A 16,720-nucleotide genomic window follows, 5' to 3' on the forward strand; every position below is an offset into this window, starting at 1 on the left:
CATTGCTAGACAAAAAAAAAATATGTGGACATTTGGAAATAAATGCTCTCTTCTGAGTATCTCAAAACCTATGACATCACACTTGAGAGCCTGAGCCTCAGCTTAGTATTTCAAACTGAAACAGAATTTCAAGAGTGAACACAAAAGCCAACTAAGCTAGAAAGCTAGAAAGCCAAGGGACAGAAGATAGAAGGTTTACGGTACTTGATATTGTCCTAGGCATGCCTGTGAGCCTCTGAGATAACATGCTGGTCTGCAATTGTGTGAATAAAGAAAGAGGCTCAGGAGCTGGCTGGGGAGCTGTTCAGGTAGGAGAGAGGCAGAAAAAAAAAAGTAAAGAGACAAGGTGACTTTCACAAAGAGTGACAAGTGACAAGGAACTCTGAAAAGAACACCCGGACAAGCAAACGTGACAAACGGTAACCGGAGATGCTGTTCCTTTAGCATTACCTCGGTGTCCTAGAGGCATGATGGGATTTGACAAGGACTCTAACTAGCATCTCACCACACCCTACCCAGACACTCAGAGGCTGAATGCAAAAACCGATGCTCCATCAAGAGAGACAAACATGAATGGCAGCTGCTGCATCAGTGGCCGAAAGAAGATATATTCTTGTATCACGAAGAACACGCACAGGTCCTTAACTGATTCTCCCCTCCACATGACCAGAAACAGAGTATGCTGCATGAACGGTTGGTGATGTGGATTCTTACCCTCATAGGCTGCTCACTTTTTTTATCTAATTTTCTTCCCTCTGTGATTTGGTTTCTTATCATATGAATGAGACAGAGTCAAGAATTTTCCCTGTATCTGACAGAATTGGAACAAATCAAACAAGGCATGGGATAAGTCTCCCTCAGGTCAAAGCGCCTACAAATGGTCACTGTTACTTCTGCATTGTGAGAAGGCTGAAGTTGATTGCTTTGCTAAAGCAGATAAAAGGCCTCCATTAGTTCAAGTGAGCTAGGGAATATTCATGCTCCCTTTGTGGAATTTCAACATGTCAAAATCTGTCATTTGGGGGGAAAATGTGTGGTATCTGATTGTTTCCAGCTCATTTAATTATTTTCAATTTGGAATTCTCATGGCTTTTATATTGTGGGTTGAATCATATATAAAAACTTGCCAACTTATCGAATATGTTACTCGCTATTCCAAATGTTAGAATACCATAATCAGCACTTGACCCATCTGTCATGTGGTTTACAATATCAGCGCTGCAAACGTCCTGCGACAATAGTCTCTTCTTCCACACAAGCACAGAGTACCAGCAGCTTCTACAGTTCTCTCTCTTTAATGAGTGTCTCATTAACCTTGGGCCTGATCCTTTCTAATAGTTCTTGTGGAGAGAGTGATCTGAGTGGCGAGGGACACATTCCTTTGTCAGGCCTGCTTCTGGGTTTGCTTGGATTTTCAACTGGGAAAGTGAATTTTACTGAGGTATAGAAAAAATACAATTATAGTGACATTAATAGAGAGAGGAAGCAATGTCATGAATAAATACCATGTTCTGGCAATGCTATCTACTAAAAGCAAGACATATATGGGGTCTTTAAGACTGACCTTGCTATAATACCTCAGTGGTTTTCAGCACACAAGTAGAAATAGTCTTTATCAGTTTCTCTTAATTTGAATTCTTTGGGAAAAATTGTATGACCACAGAATTAGTAGAAATCATTTTAAAATAAAGTTATTGAAAGAAAGGCTTGTCCTTTCATTGTTTTATTTTTTTTTTAAAAGGCATGTTGCTAACAGCATTCTGTAAAGTTGGGGACATCTCCATCACACACCTTCATGGCTCTTGTGGTGAATGTTTGTTACCTTAGTGTGTAATTCTCATGCGAACTCTATGCTCCTTTACACCTCGTAACTGATTATCTGTATCAGAATACTTGATCTAGTGCACAGTACAACACAGAGATGTCTGTGGTTGATCTGTAACCTGTGAGGCATCAGACACATGGTTCAACTCAATGAGTCCTGGGGAAAAAACATTCATAAATTCCTTCCTGCCAACTCTCTGTCCAGAATTCTTACTGTAAGGTTTGCCACCATAGAAAAACAAGCGTCCTATTTTTTTTTTCCTCACAGAGCAAAACAAAAACATCATACCTTGGTTTCCAACTTCATTTACCCAATTACCATTGCTCATGTTTACACAATTAATTCTGCTTGGCTTCCAGAAAGAGAGTTAAATGTGACTGCAGAAAAACAAAAAAGAGAATTCCTCTGCAGGCATAGCTAAGCCAAGGAAGAGAGGCATCCAGGAGCGAGAGACACTCCAATTAGCCCTTAAATAACCTGACCATCTCTGGTTCCAGCAAGCGAACTGCCAGCCCCTGAAATAACACATGAGGGACAGATATGACTGAGGGAAACCCCACTTATTACCAATTTCCAGCCATTGATGTGTTGAGGAAGATGCCAGAGCTTGTAGTAATGCTTTACTGAAAATTCCTAGCCTATAGATAGTTGCTAAGATTTGGGAGAAGGGGATTGTTTCTGAGCAGAAACAGAGTTTATTAGTTAGACATACAGTGTTTTGCAAGGTAATCTGCCTCCTTATAATGATGGATGCATGAAGTAAAGTCTGCAGGGTTAAAACTAACGTGGGATTGAATGTCTAGCTTGAATGAGTGTTTAGATTGGTTCTAGTCAGTGTTGCCTGAGATCTGCAATCCTGTGACTCAAATACTTGGATGCTGGATAGCATCAGCAGGGTTAGAAGTGTAGGCCCATCAATAGACTGTGGATAGCGTCTTTTTCTAAAGTGAAAGAAAAGTGAGTGTCTGGGACATGGGACATGAGAATGACCATTTCATTTATTTGAAATCTTAGTGCTTTTCTCCAGGACTTGACTCCTGGTTTGTCAAATGAGGTTCAGGCTTATCTAATAATTTCCTGTTTTTATTTCTTCTTTGAGAGGCTACTTTGTGATCTTTCAATTTTATTGCTAACAAGTCACAAGCACTTCATGGTGCAGAAATGGAAACCATGAGCTCTGGGACTAGAAAGGCTCCTGCTTAAGTCTGGACCAGAGCTGTACCTGCCCAGTTGTTTGATTCTGAGTATGTTGCCCAGCAACTTAGTACTTCAAGATTTCTATGAACAGGGCTTGAGACATTGCACAGACATCAAAGGCTACAGCTCACAAACAAAAATATTTCTGCAAACAGACCAACTTCTTATCTCAGTGCATAAAACCCACTGAATGTTTCAGAAATCTGGATGCACACTACATTTGATGACATGTCATCAGTTGGCTGACAACATTATTATATTCTTCTTAGTAAACTAATGGTATACCTGGGAAATAAATGTGTTTTTCCTTGTCTTCCTTACTGTTTGTATAGTATAAATGAAGTGCTACTCACAGAATAATTGGGACTTAGAAACTGATTTATTTGGGCATCATTGAAACAAAAGAGATGGGAAGAGAGACCTTTAACTCCTAACGTGTAAAGCATGAAGCAAGAGATACTCATCACTCTACAACAGTATTTACAATAGTATTTACCCTCACTGGTTCCTTGTGAGTAGACTGTAGGGCCACTGGGTTTGCACAGTGGTTTGGTGAGAGTGTACTCTTGGTTGTGTTTTATTCTTTCAATAATACCCAGATCAGTGGGAAACAAAACTGGATATTGCAGAGGCATGAAATCTATGGGGTACAGACTCTAGAGGTCCTTGAGTGTGTGTGTGTATGTGTGTTTGCCTGTGCATGTACATATGTGTATGTATATGTGTGTGAGAGAGAGGGAGAAAGAGAGAAAGAGAGAAAGAGAGAGAGAGGCTTGAAGTCAACCTTAGATGTCATTTCTTGGTCTTTTCCACCTTCATTTTTGAGATGGTATCTCTTACTGGCTTGCACCTCATTGAGGAGGCTAGTCTGGCTGACCAGCAAGACAATGACCTTAATGTTTCCACCTTCTTCACTGCTGGAATTATGTGTTACCATGTGTAGCTTTTGACATGGGTGCTGGGGGATCTGAATTCAGACTCTTACATGTGTACATCAAGTACTTTACTATTTTTTCCAGGTATCTTCCTTGTATTTGACATGCTCTAGAAGGTTTCTGTCAATGGAAGAGGAAAAATATCTACAAACATTGCAGGAAGAATTCACAATGTAAGGATTTGGCAAATATATGATCCTGTATGAGACTGGCCTGTTATTTTGTGTTCTTCCTATATTAAAAAGATATAGGTACCTTTACTCTTCACCCACTGACTAGATACTGTCCAAGTGCCCACTATTTCTGTGGTCTGCATGGTAAAAGGAGACAAAAACATATCACTTGCACTTAGTTAGACATGAAGTCAAGTACTGCTTGAGTAAGCTACTCACCTTCATGAACACACAGCCTTCTAAGCTAAACTATAAACAGAGCAATAGTGAAGGCATATTTATGTGTCTAAGGTGAGGATCCAGTTGTATCATTCATATAACGTTCTCAGCAGTGTCCAGGCCAAGATCTTGCATTTTCCCTCTGTTTATCTATCCACCCATTATTCATACATGTACTTATCTAGCTATTTATGTCCCTTTTTTCTTCCTCCCTCAATTCTTTTCTTCCCTTCCTTCTTGTTTATACCTGTCTGTCTGTCTACCTTTCTTCCTGTCTGTCTTTTTTCCTCTTCTTTCTTTCCACTTACCTGTTACTGTATCAATCCCCATCGAATGGTTTATCTGTACAAATTTTACAAATACTTGGCACATTTAAAGGAAAAAATCCAGTGAAATCACTATAATGCTCTGAAAATTATGCAGGTATTTCAGGAGTGAAGGAAAAATAGTTATGATAGTATTGATTCCTCAGTGCTTGCTTGGTTTAGAACATGTGACAGTTTAATGAAAGTGTTTAAAAATAACAGAATTCTTTGGTAGGATCACAGGTTGTTTTTTTTTTTATAAACTTCTGAAATCTTATGAATTTCTATTTTTCTTGTGATATTGTAACTAAGCTGAACATTTAATTTCTAATATTGTCACAAGATAGAAAGCATAAAGTCAGCCAGGAAGCCATGGTCAGAATCTTGTAGCCTCTCAAAGAATGCTTTGAGTAAACATACCAGAAGATCTGTGTATTCTAGTCCTAGCATCGTATTTACCCCATTCCAATTTGCACTCATAAGCCTGACAGCTCCTTGTTACCACCTGCCATCTGTCTGTCATATCTATCTCTATCTATCTATCTATCTATCTATCTATCTATCTATCTATCTATCTATCTATCACCTATTCTATTTTATCATCTAATCTATTCTATTCTATTCTATTCTATTCTATTCTATTCTATTCTATTCTATTCTATTCTATTCTATTCTATTCTATTCTATTTTCTAGGAAAATTGGAAAGGTCTGGAAATGATACCAGAAATAAGAATATTTAAAGGCCAAGGAAGAAGACAATGAGACCTGTTGTGCTTAGGAGAGGGCTCAAGTATCCCAAGGTTCACATTCATCTTTGCTTTGATATTACATTTTAAGTTCAGTTTTACTCTATTTCTGGACTCCAAACTTCCTTTTCAACACTGCTAATATGGTTTTTCTGGAGAGTATCTTTAGCTTTGCTTAAGGAACCTTCAATGGCTGACACCTGTAGAGGTAAGATGTGTTGGAATTATCCTTTGAAAAAATCTATATGAATACAAAAGTCACAGAGATTCCTGGGGAAGGAACTTTAGACCAGGACACACAGTCATAACATCTTTCTTTTTTAAAGTCAGGGCCTTGCTACAAAGCTGTGTCTTGCCTTGAAGTCACTATGGTCTCATCTGGGCTGCTGCCTCCACCTCCTGAATGCTAGAATACAGGAGTGTGCCACCATTTTTAGACAGATCCCTGTCTTTAAGGCATGTCCAGGCCACAGAGCTCTTGTACTGACTGTGTTGCCACACAGTCTGACACTGATTTACAGCCATGTTGTATTGGAATAGGTAGGCATGTGGTCTTTGTGTGGGCTTCTAGGTCTGTGTGTTTGTTCATCATTTGTGTTTCTTTAACCTTTTCTTGTTCATCTGTAAAATGGGAGGAGCTAGATAAGGGTTCTGAAGATTAAATGTGTTAAATGCATGTAAAACCATGCCTAGCTTATGAAATTCATGGCATGAGCATTTTATATAAGAACAGTATTTTTGTCAGCTCTATAGCTTGTTACATTTTTCTCTGTGTAGGCTATGTCCCCAAATCTCTAGCTTCTATGAACTGATTCCAATGTATCTCTTCCAATGTGCAATTGAAACTCAATATCTTGAATGTGTCCATGGTTTTATAACAATGTCATACTCCTCTGATACATAACCAGTGGGGATTGTAAGATATTGAATTTGAAATTTACACATTTGTATTCATGTTTCATGAAGCTAATCGTTGTTTTTCCTCATTTGGATAGTTCCTGGCTCTTCACAACTGTACTTGCTGCAAGGTAGCTTCTTGCCAATTACTTGCCTGGTGGGTGAATAGATGGAAGGATGGATGCTTGAATGAATGAATGAATGAGTACCTTCCTTACTTGGAGTACATATGTCTTGAGCATAGTTTTGAGTGTTGGAATATTTATTGCTAACCTGGTGTTTGGCACACATTAGGAATGCTCTCTGAATTGTTCTGAAATATGTTCAACTGTTATGTGGGTGAGAATTCTTTATGGAATCTTTTAACTCTTAAAGACGCTGATTGATATTATATATTCATTAATATTTCATTTCAGAGCTCTCATCTAAATAGGCTCAGAAGACCTGAGATGAAACAAGAAGAAAATTTCCAAAGCCAGAGAACTTTCTCACAACAGCTCCTGCTTAGTCCCCCTGTCTATCACACAGCACACACATGCACAACATGGACACCAGTGCCTCCTCTTGACTATAAACACTCACCAAAGAACACAAACTTCTCCATAGGGCAGAAAACAGAAACAAGAAGAAAGAAAAGAAAAAGTGAAAAGGAAGATTCATTTGGTTCAGTGTCTTTAAAAATACAAAACAAAACACCATACACTCATAAGGCCAAATTTCGAGGCCCTGAAACCAAGGGTGAAGGACGTTCTGCAGCAAACCAGAATGCTGTTCCTTCAAACTTACACCTTTACGGAAGTGCCACTCTCTGAAGGCCAACAGTGAGTGGTCATGAGATGCATGTAGACAGCACAAATTAACTCCTTAAGTATTACTGCGACTCCTGGGAGCTCTCTGGGAGCGCATACTTTAAGGAGCTACTTAACAAAAACAAAAAAAACAAAAACAAAAAAACAACTGAATATAACTCGACAGTCCTGGTAATTGATAAGGCATATACAATCGGTTCACCTGCATCCTTTTGATTCTCTATTTGAAAGAGAGAGCACAATGAGGAGAGAAGAGAAGGAGAAACAAGAACACATATGCAAGATTAATGAGCAAGTGGACCAAAATGCCCCCCACTTATGCGTGATACATGATATTGGACAGAAGAGCTTGCCCTTGGCTTCCCACCGCCCCAAAGTTTGGGGGCCAGCAAAAAAAAAGGGCTCCTTCACAGATGTGGAAAAGGCTGCACAAATAGAAAATTAGTAAATTAAGTTTAATGTGAAATCAAGCTATGAAACATACATGAACTCTTCAAATGACAATTAAGTCATGTGTTCCAGCCAGAGCTTTGAGGACAAGGGCAAATATGACTCTTCAGAGAGAAGGAGGAAAACTTCCCAGCTTGAGAGAGAATAGATAGGAAGCATAGAAGATCTAACTTTCAGAGTATGGACCACCTTGTGTGATCTCATACCCATTATAGTTTGACATGTTAAACGTGGATAGAGAAGGCATGCCTTCACCTCAAATGTCCTTTTTCTGACACCTCGTACAACGCTCCTCAGCTTAGCTGACACCTTTTGATTGTGTACCAGTGACAAATACTTTACAAGTTAGGGTTACACACAAGCAAAGTAAAAATGCATTCAGGTCACAGACAGGGTAACTGAAAAAACTTACAGACAAATCTGAGTTTATCACAAACAGATGGCTTAATTGTCTAACCTGTTTTAGGCTGATACAAAGTGATTGGACTTCTCACACTGGGTTTCACAGACAGAATCAACAGACAAGCCAATGCTAAAAAACTTGAAGCAAGGAGAGTGAGTTGGTTTGGATCTGGATTTCTTGAAATAATGGAACAGAGAGAGTGAAGCCAGCATGGTGAGGAGGGGGTGGGTACTCACGAATGGTTAAATCCATCACTTGGGAGGCCAAGCAGAAGACAGGATGCTCATACATTTCTCTCTTTTTCCCTACAAAAGAGGATTTGGGCATGCAAGAGGCTTAGGTCAGAGGTAAAGAGGTTCAAGGTCATAGGTTAGAGGAAAACGTTACATTAGCTCAAGGGAAAATAGCCACAGAGTATTTTGGGATAAACACAGGATAAAAGAAAAAGGAGTTTTGAAATTTAGGAACTACTGGATTAACCATTCAGCATGCCGTGAGCCACGAAAGAGATTGTGACCATGATTTTACATGTCTCTTTAGAGTCGTTGGCAAGAATACAATGACCAAAAACATCATGGGTAGAGGGAAACAGAATTTCATTGATTTAAGGCTCCAAGATACTAAGGATTTCAGACTTTAGTATCTAAGGCTCTTGAGGTATTTCTTCATAAACATAGTCTCCCAGCAATATTACTACAACTTCTTTCTTTCCAAAATTCTCAGATGGATAAGTTTATAACGTTCAAAGAGGCTCAAGTGAAAAAAAAAAAAGGAGGATTTCTTTTCTGAGGGTAGGACCTGAGCCTTGTTCAAAGAAAGCTGTCTGGTAGTAATATCTTTGAAGCTGCAATATCCCAGCCTACAATGGACTATGTTCATGGAAGAAAACCTGACACATGCAGCCAGAGAATGTGGGGTTGTCTGAATTAACAATCCCAGCATGCTTTGAAATTGGTGTCTCAGCCACTTTTGCAGAGGTTGTGTCAAAAAGTGGCTGAGCCAATCACGGACAAGGAAGGAGAAAAGCAGAAGAGAGCAAGTAGTGTGGAATGAGGTACTTCTCTGAAAAGAGAGTTGGAATAAAAAGATTGGTTTCTTCAAAGAATCCCCAGACCTAAAAGTCACAGTGCAAAAGATAATTAACACAACCAAGAAGAATTGAGGCACAGAAGGAGACTACAGACCAGCTGATCTACTTCTGAAATGAATGCATTTTTACTTACAGAACGCAAAGTTTTTTTTTGTTTTTGTTTTAAATTTATTTATCTGAAAGAAGAGAGCAGATCTTACCAAAAGACTAGTGATAGCTGGACCAAGACCCATGAGGCAGCAGTTGTAGAAACTGACCATTTCATTTCTTGATCCCATCCCGTCTCTGGCTTTTGGATTAGTAGTTACATGGTTGACTTTACCCAATTCAACCAACCATTATGTCCTGGGCTGGGGATGCTGGAACAATTATTTGCTAATGAAGCCCTTTAACCATCGATCTTCTCCTTCCTCTCTTTTTGTTATTCATTACCAAGTCCAGAGTTGATAAACACCCTTCTAGTGCCCAATTCTTAAGTGTTTCTCCCTGGATGCATAACAATGAACTCATTACCACTGGTACACAATTTGCATTGTCACACAGACAAAATCCGAGAGGGAGAGGAAGACATGTAATGTACAGAACATTGGGAATTTAACAAGATTGTCAGCTAATTTTCTAAGGAAACAGGACATTGGCAGTATATGTGAAGGTGTGTGTGTGTGTGTGTGCTAGTCAGCTGTTCCTCTGATTGATGGCCCAAGGTGGGCAATGTGCTTTTGCTTGCTTTATTTGGGTGTCATGTGCTTCGTGTGTGAGAGAACATGAGATTCCAGAGTGTGGACACATCAAGTCTTGCACACAGAACTTCCACATGTATACACTTATACCTCTGGTCAGGTTGGGTGTGGTTTTCAAATCACCCTATAGCAGCCAACAGGGGTAACAATGAAAAGTGATTAATGTCTTTGAGAGTGAATAGGTCCCAAAGAAGCATAGCTTCTTGAATTTACTCAAAGTGCCTTTTAATTATATAGTCATCAATGCCTGCATCCCTGACATTTGAGATGGCAGTAGCAATACACCTGCTACATCCCTGGTAACAAGAAAGAAGTCCAGAGTCAACTTGGAGCCCCTGAAGCTGGTTCCATATGACTCTGTTACCACATTTGAAATGTCCCCTAAAGACAAAAGACGTGCAAGGTATCAGAAAGAGTTAAGTAGAACCTGAATATTGTATTCTTCAACTCCTGTTTTATTTCCAATACTATGAGCTATAGACAGCAGACAGCTTCCTTTTTCTCTATTTAAAGAAGGTAACAATGCAGCCCAGGTCTTTCATAGGTAAACGTCCTCAGAGAAAATATTGAAGAGCAACACAAACTCTCAGAAGGACCCTGGTAATTACATGACATCCCATATTTAATGTTGGTTCCCTCTAAAAGCTCTCTCCTGAGCTTTCTTCTATTTATTTGGCCACATCCAAGGCATTTCCACAGTTCAAGTATATTTAGTCTATCGAAGTCAGACGAACCGCTGTTTTCTGGTTTCCATTAAGAAAAGAGATAGATTTTCCCAGGGAGGCATACCAAAATTCAAATTCAAAACTAGTGCCAGACAGAAGCCTTACCTTCAATTTTGGCATACTCAGACAGGCGTGAGTAGTTGACTAGAGCAGCCTGCTCTAGGCATTTACGGATGACGGTTTTGACCTCTTCTTGTGGTACTGGAGTGACAATATCTTTCATCAAAACCTTCAGGCAAAAGGAAAGGGAATTATTAAGCTCTAAATCAATGTGTTACTCATTTTGGCTTTTCAAGAGCTCAGGTGTAAAATCCTTAATGCTGACTAATGAGATAACCATGGGTAGAAAGAAAACCACAGAACAGCTGGGGTGGCAAAGCTTGTGCAGGCATCAGAGAAGGGCTCAGACTGACTCTTCAATGTAACTAGCTGGGAATCTGAAAATAAAACTTCTGATATTGGCAGTTTCCTCACTTTTATTCTGGTATTTCATGAAAGGTAAACAGACCCTCTGAGAATTACAAACTAGGTCATCTAACTGTACTGTTTGCTTGCAATTATTTGCATGTCCCTTTATATGTCTCCCGTTCATTCTTACCCGTTCCAAGAGTGAGAGAGTAGCTTTCAAAGCACCTTCAGGCCGACCAAACGGAAAGCAGTACCTAAAAAAGACACAAGGCTTCAGGTTGCCCACACCATTACATTTTCACAGGAAGTATGCTACAGTTTGATTCCTATGGCAACTTGTACCGAGGAACGGAAAATGCTTTTTATTTTGTCACACTGTGTTATGCTAATCCTAGTTCACACCATATATGTGTATATATAATGTATATATGTATATGTGTGAATAATGACTGTAGAGGGACTCTGTAAATGTCTGCAGCAGAACAGAATATTCAGAGTGGTGACACAGAGCTCAGCTTGGATTTCCATTGTGAGGGAAAACACCAGCTAACAAAAACATGACCTCGTGTGTTAGAGTACAGGACAGCATGGAAAACCAGGAGTTAAACCAGCTGGAATGCAAACACACTTCTTTAGATCCCTGAAGGTTTGAAGCAAGAAGCAGGTCTGCATTTGGGATAAGTTCCTGACTCTGCCTAATTTGCTTAGGAGTTTCTTTTACTGTTACTGGATCTTTTCCTCTATTGGTGATACGTTCTGCTATAACGTATGGTCAGTTAAGGGACCATCATCAAAATCTTATTCCATAAAAAGGAGGATTCCAGTGGCACAGACAGAAACAGATTGCTTAATGCTACAGGCGCTATCAATGGCTCTGATGGCCAAGAGCCCTTCAAAAACACTTCTCTAAAGTATAGACAACTGGATGGGCTACTTCAACTCAGTCTACAGCGGGCAGCCAGAGGCATGGTCTGAATCTCTCCCAGCCTCGTTTTGCTCATTGTTTAGCTGGAGGTTATACCCATTTTACACAGTTGTTTATAGATTCGAAAAAAAAAAAAAAAAAGGCAGTACCGTTCGAGCCTGCAACCCTGCAACTGGCATACGGGAACCATTAGAAGCACAATTGCTATCTTGGACATTATAGCATTAAAAACGTGCCATATGCTATACTCGAGAGAAGTGGATTGCATAGTGTGAAGATCAAGTGTGTGATCTTCTGCTGAATGTTCAGTTGCCATCCCAAGCCCCAACCGGGCTGACTTAAATTTCTATCATTCTATGCACAGCTAGCAGAAGTGGTGAAAGGGTAATTTCTTATGAATGCCATTAATTTTGCCCCCATTCTCTATGACTCAAATTGTAGGATTTAAAAAAAAAAAACTGTTTTATCTAGGAACCTTGAAGAATCTTCAACTTTTTATATGACATTAATTATCAGTCAGACCACGTGAGGAAAGCTTTGCTCTTTAAGCAATTAAAATGCACTTATGAATTTGCGGGCTGGGTCTGGGATACTTCAGTTGGTAGAAATCCCTTTCTTAGGATTTCCAAATTCCTGGGTTCAATTCCCAGCACAGCCTAAAAGCTGGTATGTCTTGGTGCACTCCTATAATCCCAGCATTCAAGTGGTGGGGTCTGCAGTATTATGACTTCAAGATAACCTTTGGCTACATAGAGAATTTGAGGTCAGCCTGGGCTGTATTAGATCTCGCCTTAAAACAAGCACCAGACAAAGAATGCAAAGTCAGGTAACTAACGAGAGCTGTATCCAATTGATTGGCTTTTCTTCCTTTAGCTATTATGCTTTAGTGATCTTATGTATCTCTGGTAGACTTATAGTTTTTGGGAGCCAAAGCCTTTTAGTCAAGCTTCATTGTTACCTCAATAGGCCCCTGAACCATAGATTCTTACCTGAAATGTGTGATTTGATTTTCCAGCAGAACTCGGAGTCTCTCTTTGATTTCTTCAAAGCGTTCTTTTTCTTCAACAGTCACAGTTCCGATTCCATCAGGCCTGAAAGAAGACACGTTGTGAAGTGACGGGAACCTCATATGCTGACGCCACCAAATCAAATCTCTACCAGGAGGAAACTGTCTGCTTAAGTGGCAACAAGCATGATGATGGCTGTGACCACAGAAGCCCTGCTGTGCAGAGCGGGATTCTCAAGTGGAAGATGGTCGGGGATCGCAGAGCCGGATCGCAATCTTGAGAGATAGTCAAACGGCTCACAGGTTAAGTCCCGCTGGTTCTGACTGGTCATAGATTTTTAAACCATCTGAAGAAGTTACCATCACTGTGTGTGCCTGTGCATGTGTGTGCATGTGTGTATGCCTGTGTGCACCCACATGCATGCTCATGGCTGTCAGAAATCAATATTAGGTATCTTTCTCAATTGCTCTCCACCTTTAGACAGGATCTCACACTGAGCCAGAAGCTTGTCAGCTGGCCAGCAAAGCTCCTATGTCTCTGATTTCCCCAGTGCTGGAGAGTACAGCTGCCTATTCCTGCACCTTGCTTTTAAATGCAGGTTCTGGAGGACAAAACCCAGGTCTGTAGTCCAGTGCAATAAGTACTTTGCTGACTGAACCATCTCTCCAGCTCTTCCATCATTTTTTAAAATTAGAGAAGTTTTACAAAACAAAAGTTTTCTGGTCTGTCTTGAAAATTCAGAGCATTAGTTGGTAGTTGTCAACTAACACCTTTTTTCCTCACCTGAGGTAGCTATTTACCTGGCCATATCTCTAGCTTGCATTACTTGTCTCACTAGCTCTGGGGCTTGGAACTCTTCAGTTATTATGAAAATTGCTACAAAAACCAGGTACCATATAAGCATCTGTTCTACTCATTATTAAATCACTCAGTTTGTAATACACAATGTTCAAAGTAACGTACGTATCTGTAGCCCTCTCTGCTAATTGTGCATCAAATCTAATAGCACCAGTCTTTCTGTGGTAATTTCCTACTAAGAGTGAAATGGTTTGGATGACTCTTTTCCTCCATCCAGAAATGTGGGTGAACATGCCAGTCACATAGTACATTGTTTTTTAAGTAAACAAGATTCAACAGCCAGACCTGAAGCAAGTTTGAACTTCTAACAGAAACAACATGTAAGGTTATCAAAGGCAGCCTTAATAGGCATTCGGTGGTGGCCAGTGAGTTTATCCTGGGGTTTGAGGACAGAAACAGGCACATTTCTCACAAAACATTTTTTAAGTAAACCTTGTGACTTGATCTTTGGCATCTGTCTAGAAGATTTGAAAATAAGAGCGCACATCCTAGAGATGTTTGTCGCTTTTAGTGATTTATTTACACACACACACACACACACACACACACACACACACACACACGTATGCATATATATATATATATGTATATGTATATCATCTGTCTCTCTCTATCTCTCTTTCTATCTCTCTATCTCTATCTCTCTTTCTATCTCTCTATCTCTATCCCTTTCTATCTCTATCATCTCTATCTCTATCTCTATCTCTATCTCTATCTCTATCTCTATCTCTATCTCTATCTCTATCTCTATCTTTATCTCTGGTGCTGAGGAATGAACAGGGCCTCATAAGAGCTTGGAAAGTATTCTACTACTGAGGTACACCCCCAGCTATAAGACTGATCCCATGGTAAGGATGCATCCCTTGCCCAAGAAACCTTGGACTCAGCTTTTTTGCTTGGGGCTGAACTGATTTAAAAAAAAAAAAAAAAAAAAAACCTAAATGATTAGATGTACTTCACCTTCTTAGCTTATTCTTGGGAGGAAGGGTGGTGTCACAAATGTAGACTGCTTTGTCTCCTGCCTATTGATGCTCAGTTAGAGAGTCAGAGGGCTCCTGCTTCCTGGCCCCTCCACAGGAACATTGTTAATCTCACTACTGAAGCCAAGTAAATGTTTATTGTTATAATCACTTTAATTTGTTTCTTAATCACCAAATGCTAGTGTGAATAGTTTCACTTTTAACATAAACAAAGCGAATGAACCTCATTAAGACTGAAAAGCTCTCCGTGAGAGTTTACCTGCAAAATCAGGTGATAAGGCAATGCAAGGTCTTGACAGCAAATCTAAACCTCTCTCTCTCTCTCTCTCTCTCTCTCTCTCTCTCTCTCTCTCTCTCTCTCTAACTGCCAGATTTGTATTCTTAGGGTACTGGTAATAGGGATGGTATTTGGCAAACTTGGTGAGAGATCCACTGGGTCCTTGCTCACTAAACACCACTTAACATTAGTTAAGAACTTGTTTTAGTTTAACTTCATATATATATATATATATATATATATATATATATATATATATATATATGTGTGTGTGTGTGTGTGTGTGTGTGTGTGTGTGTGTGTGTGTGTGTGTTTAACTTCATATATATATATATATATGTGTGTGTGTGTGTGTATGTATACATATATATTTCTGTCGAATAACATTTTCTTTTTATTGACTTCCATAGTTCAGTGGTAATGACTGCACAGAGTGTTCAAAGATTAATCTGTGTTAAATATTTTAAGGGGCTCCTATATTCTCTTTCAAAGAATTTTCATTTTTTATTTTTGCACACATGTGTGGGGGGGGATGGGGGAGAATAGGCATGCATGTGTTATGGTGTGCATATAAATCTCAGAAGACAGTTTTTGAGAGGCAGTTCTGACCTTCCACTGCAGGTTCTTGGGATTGAAATGAGGTTGTCACGTTTGAGGTGAGCACTTTGGCTCATTAAGCCATTTTGTTTGCCTAGGAGCTGTGTCTTCTATAAAAGCAATATATGCTTTTAGCAGTGCTATGGTCCTCAAACCTGACCATGTCTCAGCATCACTTGGAAACCTTGCAGCAACACAGATCACATGGATCTATACAGAATTCTTGAATTGATAGGTCTGGGATAGGTCTGAGTACATCTAATGGGTTCTGTGGTTCTGAAATTATATGCTAAGAACTGTCTATCTGTCTGTCTGTCTTTCATTTATCTACCAATCATCTGTCTGTCTGTGTTTAGTAACAAATATAAACACAGAAACTTAGTGGAGGTTCTTCCAATTTCTGAAAGGATGCTTTTGTCTTGGTGCATGGCTTTTGGTATATGGATGATAGATTCTAGTTGGGGACAATCCTCAGTGTTGTCCATTTCATCTTTTGAGGCAGAGTTTCCCCCAGAACCTGGAATTTGTCAGTTTACCTAGACTGGTTGGCCAACCAGCAAGCCCCAGGAAATCATTCTGCCTACTGTTTCCCAGTGCTAGCCCACCTTTGTTTATAAAGTTTGCTTCATTGGCTGAGCCATGTCACCAACCCCTTGACAGGATGCTTTTGATCCATGGTAGAGAGGAGAGTTGTAAGAGGCACACCACCTCTTTTTGAGTTGCTCTTTTTTTTTTTTTTTCCCCAAAGGGGCACTTGGAGTTTCTATTGTCCCGGGAAAACAACAATGGCTTCAGAGCAAATCCCAATAGTAGGACGAAGCTAATGTATCCTAGAGGACAGTCTTTTATACTTTGTTTGCTTGTTTTTTCTGGAAACATGGGGAGTGTTCTTTAATTTTCATAATATAGCTCAGTATCTTTTTCACTTTTCCACTCAGTGTAATTAACTTTATGAGTCACAAAGAAGAGAAAAGAAAAGATTTCTAAGCTTTTTATTCAAAAGTTCCAGGCTGGGATGTATCTTCATCTGGATGGAATGCACGTCCAGGAAACCGGGTGTCCTTTTTTTTTAATGCATGACTGTACACCCCTACCTCACTAGGTTCTGGCTTCTTAAGTACCCACTGTCTCACTAACTGCTCGGGACTTGTGG

The 16,720-nt window shown here is 39.7% G+C and overlaps 1 protein-coding gene across 29 annotated transcripts in view; it reads right to left on the reverse strand.

Annotated features, from left to right (window-relative positions):
* Positions 1-16,720, reverse strand: part of Cadps (calcium dependent secretion activator) — a 431,715-nt gene that overhangs the window by 104,819 nt on the left and 310,176 nt on the right. For 7 of the 29 annotated variants that reach the window (XM_076931554.1, XM_076931557.1, XM_076931556.1 and 4 more), the window contains 4 exons: positions 12,838-12,939; positions 11,114-11,177; positions 10,621-10,744; positions 205-300 (listed from right to left, as the gene is read on the reverse strand). In XM_076931554.1, the coding sequence (XP_076787669.1) occupies positions 205-300; positions 10,621-10,744; positions 11,114-11,177; positions 12,838-12,939 (386 nt within the window). Of the gene's footprint in view, positions 1-204; positions 301-7,309; positions 7,328-8,196; positions 8,266-10,620; positions 10,745-11,113; positions 11,178-12,837; positions 12,940-16,720 lie in introns of all 29 variants that reach the window. The other 22 variants (XM_076931562.1, XM_076931552.1, XM_076931567.1 and 19 more) reach the window with 4 other exon arrangements.

Source organism: Arvicanthis niloticus, chromosome 3, assembly GCF_011762505.2.
Source record: "Arvicanthis niloticus isolate mArvNil1 chromosome 3, mArvNil1.pat.X, whole genome shotgun sequence".
NCBI lineage: Eukaryota > Metazoa > Chordata > Mammalia > Rodentia > Muridae > Arvicanthis > Arvicanthis niloticus.